This window comes from Nicotiana sylvestris, chromosome 2, assembly GCF_000393655.2.
Source record: "Nicotiana sylvestris chromosome 2, ASM39365v2, whole genome shotgun sequence".
Lineage (NCBI taxonomy): Eukaryota > Viridiplantae > Streptophyta > Magnoliopsida > Solanales > Solanaceae > Nicotiana > Nicotiana sylvestris.
The window spans coordinates 121,044,120-121,059,305 of record NC_091058.1 but is presented as its reverse complement, the minus strand read 5'-3'; the positions used below and the strand labels follow the sequence as shown (position 1 = coordinate 121,059,305).

Below are 15,186 nucleotides of genomic sequence, written 5' to 3'. Positions count from 1 at the left end.
ATTTGGGCTACAATTGAAATAAAAAGGGACTGCAATTTAAATAGGCAATTTTCCCCGTTTTGATTTTATAAAAATAGTAAATAGTATTTAAAAAACAAATTAAAAAATACCTAGTTAATAAGAAATGTATAAGTATTAATTTAAAAATATTAGAAATGATTTTGTGATTACGAATGCTATTAAATCGAGAAATAGGCTAAAATTGCAATTTCATGCAATTTTAGTTTAAAAATACCAAATGGACTTGTAAAATTATGCAAAAATCATGTAAATTATATTTTGTGTAAATGCGAGAATAAAATAAATTATTCTCCAAAATGACAAGTTTTGGGAATAGTTATTGGTTTTTATAGTGCAAAATAGGCCATAAATTGATTTTAAAAATCTTTAAAAATTTGGGAAAATACCAAAGCCTTTGGGCGTGCTTGTATATGCATACATATGCTATTTTGATAGTATTTTGAGTATAAAAATACATAGGAAAAATTGGGTATCAACACTACCTATTCTTCAGAGCGGTTGGCAGGGATTTATATCCGGGAGATTGTTCGGTTGCATGGTGTTCCGGTTTCCATTATCTCAGATAGAGGTACTCAGTTTACTTTGCAGTTTTGGAGAGCCGTGCAGAGAAAGTTGGGTACTCATGTGGAGTTAAGCACAGCATTTCATCCTCAGACGAACGGACAGTCCGAGCGTACTATTCAGATATTGGAGGATATGTTGCGTGCTTGTGTTATCAACTTTGGAGGTTCATGGGATGAGTTTTTTCCGCTTGCAAAGTTTGCCTACAACAACAGCTACTAGTCGAGTATTCAGATGGCTCCGTATGAGGCTTTGTATGGGAGGCGGTGTAGATCTGCAGTTGGATGGTTCGAGCTCGGCGAGGCTAGGCTATTGGGGACAGATTTGGTTAAGGATGCCTTAGAGAAGGTGAAAGTGATTCAGGATAGACTCCGTATAGCGCAGTCACGTCAGAAGAGTTATACAGACCGGAAGGTTCAAGATGTATCCTACATGGTTGGTGAGAAGGTCTTGCTGAAGGTTTCGCGCATGAAGGGTGTTATGAGATTTGGAAAGAAAGGAAAGTTGAGTCCTCGGTTCATTGGGCCTTTTGAGGTGCTTCGGAAGATTGGGGAGGTGGCTTATGAGCTTGTGTTGCCACCCAGCTTGTCGAGTGTGCATCTGGTATTTCATGTTTCTATGCTCCGGAAGTATATTGGAGATCTGTCTCATATGTTGGACTTCAGCACGGTTCAGTTAGATGATGATTTGACCTTTGATGTGGAGCCAGTAGCTATTTTGGGTTGCCAGGTTTGGAAATTGAGGTCAAAATATATAGCTTCAGTGAAAGTGCAGTGGAGAGGTCAGCCCATGGAGGAGGCTACTTGGGAGACCAAACGGGAGATGCGGAGCAGATATCCTCACCTGTTTGAGGCTTCAGGTATGTTTCTTGACTCGTTCGAGGACGAACGTTTATTTAAGTTGGAGAGGATGTGATGACCCGGCCAGTCATCTCTGAGTTACCCCTTCATTACCCCCCTCCCATTTCTGCTTCTTTATGCTTCGTTATCCGTGTTTTATGTGGTCGAGTTGATTGGTTTGTGTTTGACGTGGTTTTGGTAAGAAATGAGACACTTAGTCTCTTTTAAGAAGGTTTAAGTTGGAAAAGTCAACCGGATGTTGACTTATGAGTTAAAGGGATCGGATATGAGTTCTGATGGTTCGATTAGCTTCGGGAGGTTATTTGTGACTTAGGAGTGTGATCGGAAGTTGTTTTGGAGGTCCGATAAAGAATTAGGCTTGAATTGGCGAAGTTAGTATTTTGGTGATTTCCGGTTGATAGGTGAGATTTCGATCCGAGGGTCGGAATGGAATTTCGAGAGCTGTTATAGATTTGTTATGTCATTTTTGATGTGTGTGCAAAATTTCAGGTCATTCGGACGTGGTTTGGTTGGGTTTTTTATCGAAAGCGTACTTGAGAAGTTTTTAGAAAACTTAGGCTTGAATTCGATGCGAATTGATGGATTTGATGTTGTTTGAAGTGTTTTGATGAGTGGAACAAGTTTGAATAAGGTATTGGGTCATGTTCGTGCCTTTAGTTGAGATCCCGGGGGCCTTGGGGTGATTTCGGATGGCTAACGGAAAAGTTTTGGAACTTGGGTGATAGCAGATTTTCTGCTGCTTCTGGTATTTTCTCACCTGCGGTTTGGGCGGTATCGCAGATGCGTGATTTGGGTCGTAGAAGCGGAAAGGCTGGGGAATGCCTGGAATCGCAGATGCGGAAGGGGGACCGCACCTGCGGAGCCGCAGAAGCGGCGAGAGGACCGCAGATGCGGTGATGGCCCTGTAAGTGAAATTCCGCAAATACGGAAAAATGACCGCAGAAGCGGTACCGCATATGCGGTTATGTATAGGTAGTGAGTTTATTAAACATTTCATCCGTGATTTTGAGCCATTTTTCCACTATAGATGAGTATTTTGAGAGCTCTCTGAGGGAAATTGAAGAGGGATTCGAGGAGAAGTGATTGGAGGTAAGATTTATGAGCATAAAACGTGATTCTATTGGGAAATTGACCTACAAATTCATAGAAATTTAGCGAAAAATGGAAGAACTAGGGCTTGGCATTTTGAGATTTTAAATTGGGACTTGAAGGGTCATTTGAGGTCGGATTTGAGAACTCTTGACATGTATGAACTCGTGGGGTGATAAGGAATCTAATGATGTGAAAATTTCCGAATTTTGAGAAGTGGGTCCGGGGCTCGAGTTTTGTTAATTTCGAGATTTTTGATATTTTTCAATTGTTTTTACTTGGGTTATGTTCCCTTAGCATACTGTGACGTATTCATTCTGGTTTTGGTTAGATTCGACGCGCGAGGAGGTCTATTTGAGAGGGAAAGGTATAGCGAGCTAGCATTTCTTTCGGTTCGAGGTGAGTAATGAATGTAAATGATGTCCTAAGGGTTTGAAACCCCGGATTTGCACATCGTAGTGATATATTGAGGTGAGACACGCGTTTGATGATGAGCGTGGGGTCGTCTACTATTGGGGATTGTGACTTGGTCCGTCCCGGGTGATGCTTTTACCGCGTATTTGATTAAAGCTTATTTGTTATCATCATTATTTGGATTGATTGCCATATTTGGGTTTCGTGCCAACTATTTGAACCCTTTGGGGAGTTTTATCACTCTTTCCTCACTGTTTTGACTTACTACTTGAACTCGGTCGTACCGTTCTCCACTATTTTACAACTCAGTCACTTTTACTCGGTTTTGAAACTAAAATGATATATTAATTGATGTTTTGGGCTGAGAACTACTATTTTACTAATGTCCGAGGGGCTTATATAATTTCTGGACTGAGTATGGCCACGGGCCAAATATGAGGATACTATGGGATCGGGTTGCGCGCCGCAGCAGTGTTATACTGATATTGATATGAGGTCGAGGTCCTGGATTTGATGCCACAAGATGGCTTGATATTGTACTTGGACCGTAAGGGGCCCCTCCCGGAGTCTGCACACCCCCAGTGATAGTCTTTTAAACTGTTTAAAACACTTTGTTGTTATTACTTTATTTCTGTATTTAAACTGTTTACTTCCGCAAGTTTTGGTTATCTTCCGCAATTTAGGCTTACCTAGCCTTAGAGACCAGGTGTCATCACGATGGTTCACGGAGGGCGAACTGGAGTCGTGACACAAGAACATAAGCATCTCTAGTATTTCTATGAATAGAGTCATTTATGGAAGGTGTACATTTGCTTGTTTCGTTCGTGTCGTATAGATCATGCCAAAAAGAAAGAAGGGATAGCCTTAACATACCTGAACCGATTCTCTTTTGCGAAAACACATAATGGAGGATCGAAGTAAGGAAGAATTCATATGATATTCTTGAGAAAGATTATACCGTACTCCATTAAAATCGCAAAATCCCATTGCTACAACATTACGTAGTCCCGTATGATCTTTGTAGCAAAATCATGTTGCTAATATTTTGAGTAAGTTGCTGAATCTTTCCTTTGAATTTGATCACAATATTGTGTTTGCCTTTTGTTGAAGTTTCATCCGTATGCTTGTTCTAATTTCACAAAGTCATAAGACTTTCTTACTTTGTGAATTAAGAAAGGACTCCTTAATAGCATTTTTCCAACCAAAATGAGATATGGATGTAAGTAATGACACCACCTCCTTAGGCAAGATATTGTTGGCAATTTTCTACCACAATTCTACAATCCCACGTGGAAATAGTGTCCCTAATGATTATCCAAAATGTCACTTAATTAATTATCCATAAAATTCAATTTACGAGTTAATCTCCCACTTAAAAATCTATAATTACCCAATTATCCACATAATTAAAAATTATATAAAATTACTTAAAATGCTATTCACTTTTAATGCACTTTATACATCTTACTATCATGGTCATCTGGTACCTTGTATGGTACTAGTCCATAAATAAGGAGTATTATAGCTTGGACCGTATTTTATCCCAAAATGCCAAATTTCGACGAAACTCATTTTCTTCGATTCGCTTACCTTCTCACCTTCACGAATTTATTTATCACTTGTTATAAATAGCATAAATGCTTATAATCTCAAAATAAACTCATTCCCGAGCTTACGTCGATTAACTTACGATAAAACTTTAACGTACGGAAATACGGGATGTAACATCTCATTTTCGAGCTTTCATAAATTTACTTATGGCGTACTTCCATGTACGAAAACATTGGGTGTAACATATAGGATCTGGGGGTATGCCCGGAATCGAATTCCAAGGTCCCTAGCTTGAGTTATGAATTTTTATTGAAAATTAAAAGTCTGAAAAATCTAATATTTTTAAAAATTGATTGAATGTTTGATATTATTGATACCGGGTCCGTATTTTAGTTTCAGAGATCGGTACAGGTCCAATATAATATTTTTGACTTATATGTGAAATTTGGTGGGAAATGGAGTCAGTTTGACATGATTCGAAGGTTTGGTGGTAAAAATAGAGATTTCAAATCTTTCTTGAAAATTTCATTAGATTTGGTGTTCAATTCGTAATTCTAGGTGTTATTTTGGCAATTTGATCGTGCAGCAAGTTTGTATAATATTTTTAGACTGGTGTGCACGTTTTGGAGTCCCGAAGGGCTTGTGTGTATTTTTGGATCATTGGTTGAGAGACTAGTAAAGTTAAGAAATTTGGGAGTTTGACGATGGTCAATATCGGGCTAAGATGACCTCGTTTCAGTATTTTGAGTGCACAAAAAGGTCTGTCGCATGTTTTATGATTGAAATTCATATATGGTTTGTGTCCGGAAGGTTCTGAAAGAGTTTCGGGGTGGTTTCGGATCATTTCGGAGAAGTTTGGGTTTTGCTGGTTTCTGGTGCGACATTGTTCATTCGCAATTGCGAACCTTTTTCGCAATTATGTTCATCCGCAATTGCAAACCTTTTATGGTAATTGCGAAAATACTGTTCATCCACAATTGCGAACCATTTATGGCAATTGCAAAAACATTGTTCATTCGCAAATGCGAAGTTTTGTTCGCAAATGCGATACCTGCAGCTGAACAAAAGATGACTTAGATGGAATTTTTGATTCATTTCCAAAATTTTCAAAACCTAAGCCACAAGAGGCGATTTTCCAAAGAACTTTTCTTCCCCAAATTATTGGTAAGTGGTCTTAAACTAATTTCTTTCAATCTTTTACTACTTTTTCCTAAGATTCAACCAAAAATCTAAGGTCTTCATGGTGAAATTAGAAGTTTTTTGGTAGAAACTAGGGATTTTGATAAATTGTGGATTTAGACCTCAAATTGAGGTCGGATTCCAAAACCAATTATAAATTCGGGCTCAAGGATGAATGGGTAATCGGGTTTTGGTTCGAATTTCGGGTTTGGACCAAGCAGGCCCGGGTGTTGACTTTTGTTGACTTTTTCAAATATGACCTAAATTGAATTCTTTGCAATCGTGGGTAATTTCTAAGGCTTAAATTGAATCGTTTGGTTGGTAATTTACTAGATTCTATTGGTCCGGAGGATTTTGCAAAGGGATTTTCATACCAAATCATTGGATTGAGTCGAGCGGATGCGAATTTGTAGAGGAAAATGCTAAGTTGAGTGTTGGGTTAGCCGAATCGAGGTAAGTGTTTTGCCTAACTTTGTTGAGGAAATTTTTCCTCCTATTTGTCATTGTTTGCTACATGAGGGGGTGATACATATGTGAGGTGACGAGCGTATATGTATGTGTCAGGGTTAATCATGCTCGGGGTGGATTATATTAAATTTATGCTTGTAGAATTTTGTGATCTCCTGCTTCATGCCTTACTTGACTCTTAGAAGCTAAGAATATAATCTTAAATGATAAGAATCAAGACCTAGCTTATTATAACATGATCAAACTTGACGGAAATTCTGAGAATACATTGATGTGTCTAATTCGATCATCTCTAATATTACATTACTACGACCCATGTTCATGAGATACTAGACTTTATGCTTGTGTTATGGATCATTGTGAGAATTGTGGAAGTATTTGAATAATACGGTTCTAGAGGGTTGCTGAATCATTATTGATTTGGAAATATGTGGTTGGGATTTGTTTGAAATATCTGTTAAAACACTCTCTTTGATGTTATTTGTGCTTCCTGCTTTATTTGTCATTGATACTCATATGCTTGGTAAGAAAGAGTGTAAAGCACGAAGGGTAATGTCGTGCTATTATTTATACATTATCTTGTGAAGGAGAGTGTAAAGCACGAAGGATAATGCCGTGCCATTATTTATACATTATCATGTGAGGGAGAGTGTAAAGCACGAAGGGTGATGTCGTGCCATATTATTGAGAGTAAAAGAACGAAGGGTGATGCTGTGCCACATCATTGAGAGTAAAAGCATGAAGGGTGATGCCGTGCCATATTATTGAGAGTAAAAGCGCGAAGGGTGATGTCGTGCCACATTATTGAGAGTAAAAGCATGAAGGATGATGTCGTGACATATCATTTGAGAGTAAAAGGGTGAAGGATGATTCCGTGCCATTTTATTTATATCGTTATGCTTGTATGTTATCGTGAGGTCATGGCACGATAGGTGTTTCCGTGTAGGCGAGGATGAGGGACATGCATTATGTTTGATATTAGTCTTCCGTGTATATGTTCTTGTCTTTATCTTGATTTGTTATTGTCATAATTATAGATCTGATGTGATTTGTTTCCATTGTTCTGTCATGATCTCCATCTCAATTGTTGTTGTGTTGTTCATACCTTCTACTTGCTTAACTTACAAATACCATGCATATTTCCTATTTTTATAATTATCTCATGTTGTATCTATTCTGTTTCACCTTAGTGTAAGCCTTCCACCATGCTAGTTATTCATGTCCTTACTTGTTAACTTGTAAAGATCATGTGTTTCCTTCTTGTTTGCTATATTTTTACTTAGGCCTCCACTATGCTAGTTAATTGAAGTTGATACACTTTGTTTTCCCATTGGTTGTTATTCCTCACATGCTTTCCCCCTATTCTTTTATTATTGCCCACATGTATATCATCGTCCATTGTTGTTACTTGCGTATTTTTTACTTTGTAATTCCTATTATCGTGTTTCTATCATATGGTTGGTTCTGTTATACGTTCATTTGGGAAGGATGAGTTGAACGCACGAAGGGTGTTGCCGTGCTAACTGATTTGTCACATAAATTTATTAATATATGGTGAGGATGAGATAGAAGCGCGAAGGGTGTTACCGTGCCATTTGACTTGATATCTTGGATAGACTTCTCATACCAGAAAACATTGTAAATCTTCTATTGTGATTCCTGCTAGTAATTTTTGACTATCTCGCAGAGTTGTATACGGTATTTTTATCTGTTATATTTTGAACTGTCACAACCCTAAACCCGGACCCAGTCGTGATAGCGCCTCTCGTGAAGACAATGCCAACCGACACTTCCCATTTTTCCAATTATTAACAATTTAGCATTTAGAAATAGTCTAAACATGAATAGATAATCCAAAGTAGTAGATAATATCATAAATACGCGGAAGAACAACCCAACACAGCTCGATACCGGGGTTTCACTAGTCATGAGCATCTATAAGTCATAATACAAATTCGCTAAGTCTATAAATTAGTACAACTGTCTGAAAGGAGATAGAGATGACAAAGATGGAGAAACACGGGACTGCGGACGTCAAGCAGCTACCTCGTGAACTCTGAATGTCCGCCAGAAGCTGGAAGGATCAGCACTCGGGAGCAAAACCAGCTATGCCTGAATCTGCACACAAGGTGCAGGGAGTAAAGTGAGTACTACAACTCAGTGAGTAACAAATGTAAATAAATACGGAAAGCAAGAAAACACGTAAGGCACAAAGAATTCTATAATGAATCAGTAAAACCATTTGAAAACAGCAAATCAATTAAAAGATAAGGAAAATCTGTTTTCAACAAGTAAGCAGATAGTGGACAGGCAATTAAGGAAAAATAAACACGTAAAGGTTCGCCCCTCGGGCACAGTATCAACGAATCCGCCCCTCGGGCAACATCTCATAACAGTACCAGCCTCTCGGGCTCAAATCTCAGATCACAATACCAGCCCCTCGGGCTCAATCTCACATCACAATGGGTACCCGCGCTCACTGGGGGTGTGCAGACTCCTGGAGGGGGCCCTTATGGCCCAAGTGCAATATTAAGCCATCTTGTGGCATCAACACTAGGCCCTCGGCCTCATATCAATCAAGCCACCTCATGGCGTACATATCTCAGGCCCTCGGCCTCAAATAAATATCAGTATTTCCTGACAACATAGTCCATCGGCCTTACTCAGTAAAAATCCTCATAAGCCCTTCGGGCAATAGTAAAACAGTGTTTCTCAACCTAAACATCATTCAAAATATCATTTAAGTAATAAAACTGAGTAAACATGGCTAAGTATGAAAACAGTGCGAAAATAGCATGACTGAGTTCAAATATAAAGTCAAACAATGAGGAAATATCAGTAAACATCCCCAAAGGGTTCAAACAGTTGGCATGAGGCCCAAATATGGCATGAGGCCCAAATAATGATGATAGCAAATAGTTTTCAATCAAATACGCGGTAAAATCATAAATTAGGACGAACCAAGTCACAATCCCCAATAGTGCACGACCCCACACTCGTCATCAAGTGCGTGCCTCACCTCAATATATTACTACGATGTGCAATCCGGGGTTTTAAACCCTTAGAACATCATTTACAATCATTACTCACCTCGAACCGGCTAAATCTCTAGCTCGCGATGCATTTTCCCCTCAAATCGGCCTCCACTCGCGTCGAATCTATCCAAAATCAGAACGAGGACGTCAGAATATGCTAAGGGAACGAAGCCCAAGCAAAAACGATCAACAAAGGGCACAAATCCCGAAATTACCAAAACCCAACCTCCGGGCCCACGTTTCGGAATTCAATAATTTTTACATCAATAGGTTCCTTATCTCCCCACGAGTTCATACACATCAAAAGTTCTCAAATTCGACCCCAAAAAGGTCCTTCAAATCCACAATTAAAGGCCTTGGTTTCCAAGTCCTAGTTTCCCCAATTATTACCGTTTGATTTACATAATTTCTAGCTCTAATCCATGAAATAATAGCATAGGAACGAGTTTTAGGTCCAAATCCCTTACCTCAATGAAGTTCTCTTGAAATCCCTCTCTCAAATCGCCCAAAAAGCTCCCAAGCCGAAGTCAAAAATAGTGAAATAACTCAAATTCGCGAAATGAAATAACTTATATGTTCTGCTCAGGCCTTTCCGCATCTGCGATCCTTCAACCGCATATGCGGTACTGCATTTGCGGTCATTATTTCGCTTCTGCGAAAATCACTTAACCGGCCACATCCACATCTGCGATCATCCGTCCGCATCTGCGACTCAGCGGATGCGGTCCTCTTAGCCGTTTCTGCGGTCCCTGACAAATCCCCATAAGCCGCTTCTGCGGCCACTCTCTCGCACATGCGGCGCCGCACCTGCGGTCCCCAAGCCGCAAGTGCGAAAACACCAGAAGCAGCAATTTCAGCAGCTGCAATAACATCTCAACTTCTCCGTTAACCACCCAAACCACCCCGAGGCCCCAGGGACCTCAACCAAAAGCACAAATATTTCCCAATACCTTATTCAAATTTGTTCCAGTCATCAAAACACCTCAAACAATATTAAATCACCCAAAACACATCGAATTCAAGCCAAACTTTCTAAAATCTTCCAAATTACGCTTTCAATCAAAAACCCAACCAAACCACGTCCAAATGACCTGAAATTTTGCACACACACCCCAAATGACACAATGGAACTATTGCAGCTCTCAGAATTTCATTCTGACTCCAATATCAAAATCTCGCCTATCAACCGAAAATTGTCAAAATATCAACTTCGCCAATTCAAGCCTAAATCTACTACGAACCTCCAAAATTCATTCTGATCACGCTCTTAAGCCACAAAGCATCTCCCGAAGCTAGCCGAACCATCAGAACTCAGATCCGAGCCCTTTAACACATATGTCAACATCCAGTTGACTTTTCCAAATTAAACTCACTCTAAAGAGACTAAGTGTCTCAAACCTTACCAAATCCTTTCCGGATTCAATCCGACCAGCCCGATCATATATAGAACCGATAGATAAAGCAATAAGAAGCAGAAATGGGGAAAACATAGTGGTAACTCATGAGACGACTGGTTGGGTCGTCACATCCTCCCCAGCTTAAACAAATGTTAGTCCGCGAACGAATCAAGAAACATACCTGAAGCCTCAAACAGGTGAGGATATCTACTCTGCATCTCCCGCTCGATCTCCTAGGTAACCTCCTCCATAGGTCGGCCTCTCTGCTGTGCTTTCACTAAATCTATATCCTTTGACCTCAACTTTCGAACATGACAACCCAAAATAGCTATTGGCTCCATATCATAGGTCAAATCATCATCTAACTGAACCGTGCTGACACCCAGAACATGAGACGGATCCACAATATACTTCTGAAGCATAGAAGCATGAAATATCAAATGCATGCTCGATAAGCTGGGTGGCAAGGTAAGCTCATAAGCCACCTCCCCAATCCTCCGAAGCACCTCAAAAGGCCCAATGAACCACGGACTCAGTTTCCCTTTCTTCCCAAATCTTATAACACCCTTCATGGGCAAAACCTTCAACAGGACCTTCTCACCAACCATGTAGGACACGTCTCAAACCTTCTTGTCAGCATAACTCTTTTGCCTTGACTGCGTTATACGAAGCCTCTCCTGAATCACCTTCACCTTCTCGAAAGAATCCTGCACCAAATCAGTCCCCAATAGCCTAGCCTCACCGGGATCGAACCAACCAACTGGAGATCTACACCGCCTCCCATACAAAGCCTCATATGGAGCCATCTGAATACTCGACTGGTAGCTGTTGTTATAAGCAAACTTTGTGTGAAGTCGAAACTGATCCCATAACCCTCCGAAATCAATGATACAAGCACGCAACATGTCCTCCAATATCTGAATAGTACTATCGGATTGCCCATCCGTCTGAGGATGAAAAGTTGTGCTTAACTCAACTTGAGTACCCAACTCTCGCTGCATAAACCTCCAAAACTACGATGTAAATTGAGTGCCCCTATCTGAAATGATAAAAACTGGGACATCGTGCAAATGAACAATCTCTCGGATATAGATCTCTGCCAACCGCTCTGAGGAATAAGTAGTACACACAAGAATGAAGTGCGCGGATTTGGTAAGCCGATCCACAATCACCCAAACAGCATCAAACTTCCTCAAAGTCTGTGGAAGTCCAACTACAAAGTCCATAGTGATCTTCTCTCACTTCCACTCTGGAATATCTATCCGCTAAAGCAAGTCACCCGGTCTTTGATGCTCATATTTCACCTGCTGACAATTGAGACACCGAGCTACAAATCCCACAATATCTTTCTTTATTCTTCTCCACCAGTAGTGCTGCCTCAAATCCTGATACATCTTCGCGGCACCTAGATGAATGAAATACCACGAGCTATGGACCTCCTCCAAAATCAACTCCCGAAGCCCATCCACATTGGGCACACAAATCCGGCCATGCATCCTCAACACCCTATCATCACCAATGGTCACATCTCTGCCATTATCGTGCTGAACTCTGTCCTTAAGGACAAGCAAATGCAGATTATAAGGAAGACTGATGCAATCATATAAGGAAGACTGAGAAACCACACAAGCCAATACCCGACTGGGCTCCGAAACATCTAATCTCACGAACCGATTGGCCAAGGTCTGAACATCAATTGCAAGAGGTCTCTCCCCAACTAGAATATATGCCAAACTCCCCATACTGACCGCCTTCCAGCTTAAGGCATCGGCCACCACATGGCCTTTCCCAGATGGTACAATATAGTGATATCATAATCCTTAAGAAACTCCAATCACCTCCGCTGCCTCAAATTGAGATCCTTCTGTTTGAACAAGTGCTGGAGGCTACGATGATCAGTAAACACCTCACAAGACACACCATACAAGTAGTGTCTCCAAATCTTCAACGCGTGAACTATGGCAGCCAACTCCAAATCATGAACAGGGCAGTTCTTCTCATGGGGATTTAACTGACGAGAAGCATATGCAATAACCCTACCTCTTGCATCAACACACAACCAATCCCAACTCTTGAAGCATCACAATATATGGTATATGAACCTAAAGTTGATGGCAGAACCAACACTGGAGCGGTGGTCAAAACTGTCTTGAGCTTCTGAAAACTCTCCTCACACTCGTCCGTCCATACAAATGAAGCACCCTTCTGAGTCAACTTGGTCAAAGGCGATGCGATAGATGAGAATCCCTAAACAAACCGACGATAATAGCTTGTCAAACCAAGAAAGTTGTGAATCTCTATGGCTAAGGACGGTCTAGGCCAACTCTAAATCGCATATATCTTCTTCGGATCAACCTGAATACCCTCACTGGACACCACGTGCCCCAAGAAAGCCACTGAACTAAACCAAAACTCACACTTGGAGAATTTTGCATAAAGCTTCTCCTCCCTCAATATCTGCAACACAACTTTCAAATGCTCCACGTGTTCCTCCTGACTACGCAAATACACCAGAATATCATCAATGAAGACTATGACAAACAAGTCGAGATAAGGCCGAAACACGCAGTTCATCAAATGCATGAACGTTGTTGGGGCATTTGTCAACCCAAAAGACATCACCAAGAACTCATAATGACCATATCGGGTCCTGAAAGTCGTCTTAAGAATATCCAAGTCCCTGATCTTCAACTGGTGATAACCTGAATGGAGATCAATCTTGGAGAACACTCTCGCTCCCAGAAGCTGGTCAAATAAATCATCAATACGAGGCAAAGGATACTTGTTCTTAATTGTTACCTTGTTCAATTGTATATAATCAATGTACATCCTCATTGTGTCATCCTTCTTCTTCATAAATAGGACCGGCGCACACCAAGGTGACACACTAGGTCGAATGAACCCCTTATCAAGGAGTTCCTGAAGCTACTCCTTTAACTCCTTCAACTCCGCTGGTGCCATACGATACGGCAGAATAGAAATGGGCTGAGTGTCCGGCACCATGTAAATACCAAAATCAATATCCCTGTCTGGCGGCATACCCGGCAGGTCTACAGGAAACACATCGGGAAAACCCCTCACAATAGGAACAGAATAAATATTGGGAGTCTCAACTCCGACGTCCCTCACAAACGCTAGATATGAAATACAACCCTTCCTAACCATACGTTGGGCCTTCAAGAAAGAGATCACTATACTAGGAATATAATCAGTCACACCTCGCCACTCGATCTGTGGCACACCCGGCATAGCCAATGTGACTGTCTTAGCATGATAGTCCAGAATAGCACGACATGGAGATAACCAATCCATGCCCAAAATGTCATCAAAATCCACCATGATCAATAGTAATAGATCAAGTCGGGTCTCCAGACCCTAATAGTCACCACACACGACCGGTACACACGATCTACAACAACAGTATCGCCCACTGGGGTAGATACATGAATATGTAAAGCAAGAAACTCACAGGGTGTACCCAAATAACGAGCAAAGTATGATGACACATAAGAAAGGGTGGAACCGGGATCAAATAGTACAGAGGCATCTCTATGGCAAACTGAAACAATACCTCTAATAACAGCATCTGAAGCAATAGCATCGGGGTCTGCCTGGAAGTGCATAGAAATGGGCCTGACCGCTCTCTGATTGACCTCCCCCTCTAGGGCGGCCTTTGGCTGGCTGACCCCAACCCTAGCTAGGTGGGTAGGTGGTGATGAAGCAGTTGGCGCTAAAGCCGATGACTTACCTCTCTACTGATATGAACTACTAAAACGATGAGGACACTGCCTCCACATATGACCCATCTCACCACACTCAAAACAACTCCCAGGTGCTGGAGAAGGGGACTAAAGGGAACCCCTCGCACCAGAGTGGCTAGCAGATGCACTCGGCATAGAAGAGCCCTGAACTGATGGAACATGTGTCAAACTCTGAGCTGGAAGGGCACTAAGTGATGACTGGCCCTGATGAGAACTATGAGAACCATGACCCAACGATGCCCCACGATAACCTGGGCGAGCTGGCTGAGCAGACCTGAATAGACGGCCTCTGCCGTGCTGAAACTGACCCCTCGAAGGAGCACCACTATAGCTACCAGATCCTCGAGGCCTCTTGGCCTCCCTCTCCTCTTGATCCTAGCAACGAATAGACTCAATCTCATAGGCGATATCCACAACCTCCTCGAAAGTAGCACCAATCACCCTCTCTCTGGTCATAATAATGTGAAGCTGATAAGTGAGGCCATCAACAAACCTCATAATCCTCTCCCTATCTGTCGGGACCAACCGGATGGCATAATGAGCCAACTTGGAGAACCTCAACTCATACTACGACATGGTCATCTCCCCCTGACGCAACCACTCAAACTGCCTATGCAGCTCCTCTCTGCGAGACTGCGGCACATACTTCTCCAAAAAAGAGAATGAAGAACTGTTGCTAGGAAACGGGTGCTACACCAAAAGGCCTGCGCCTCTCAAAATCCTCCCACCAAGTGAAAGCAGCTCTTGAAAACTGATAGGTGGTAAAAGCGACCCCGTTGGTTTCTAGAATACCCGTTGTACGAAGCATCCTCTAACACTTGTCCAAAAAGCCCTGGGCATCCTCGCCCTC

The 15,186-nt window shown here is 41.5% G+C and overlaps 1 protein-coding gene across 1 annotated transcript; it reads right to left on the bottom strand.

Annotated features, from left to right (window-relative positions):
- Nucleotides 1-10,808: 10,808 nt before the first annotated feature.
- Nucleotides 10,809-11,183, bottom strand: LOC138885509 (uncharacterized). Its single transcript, XM_070166462.1, has one exon. It carries the CDS (start codon nucleotides 11,181-11,183, stop codon nucleotides 10,809-10,811), a length of 375 nt encoding a protein of 124 aa, XP_070022563.1.
- Nucleotides 11,184-15,186: the final 4,003 nt, after the last annotated feature.

Coding starts and splice junctions, on each gene's coding strand:
- LOC138885509 (XM_070166462.1), bottom strand. CDS start 11,183: ATGGTTGGTGAGAAGGTCCTGTTGAAGGTTTTGCCCATGAAGGGTGTT.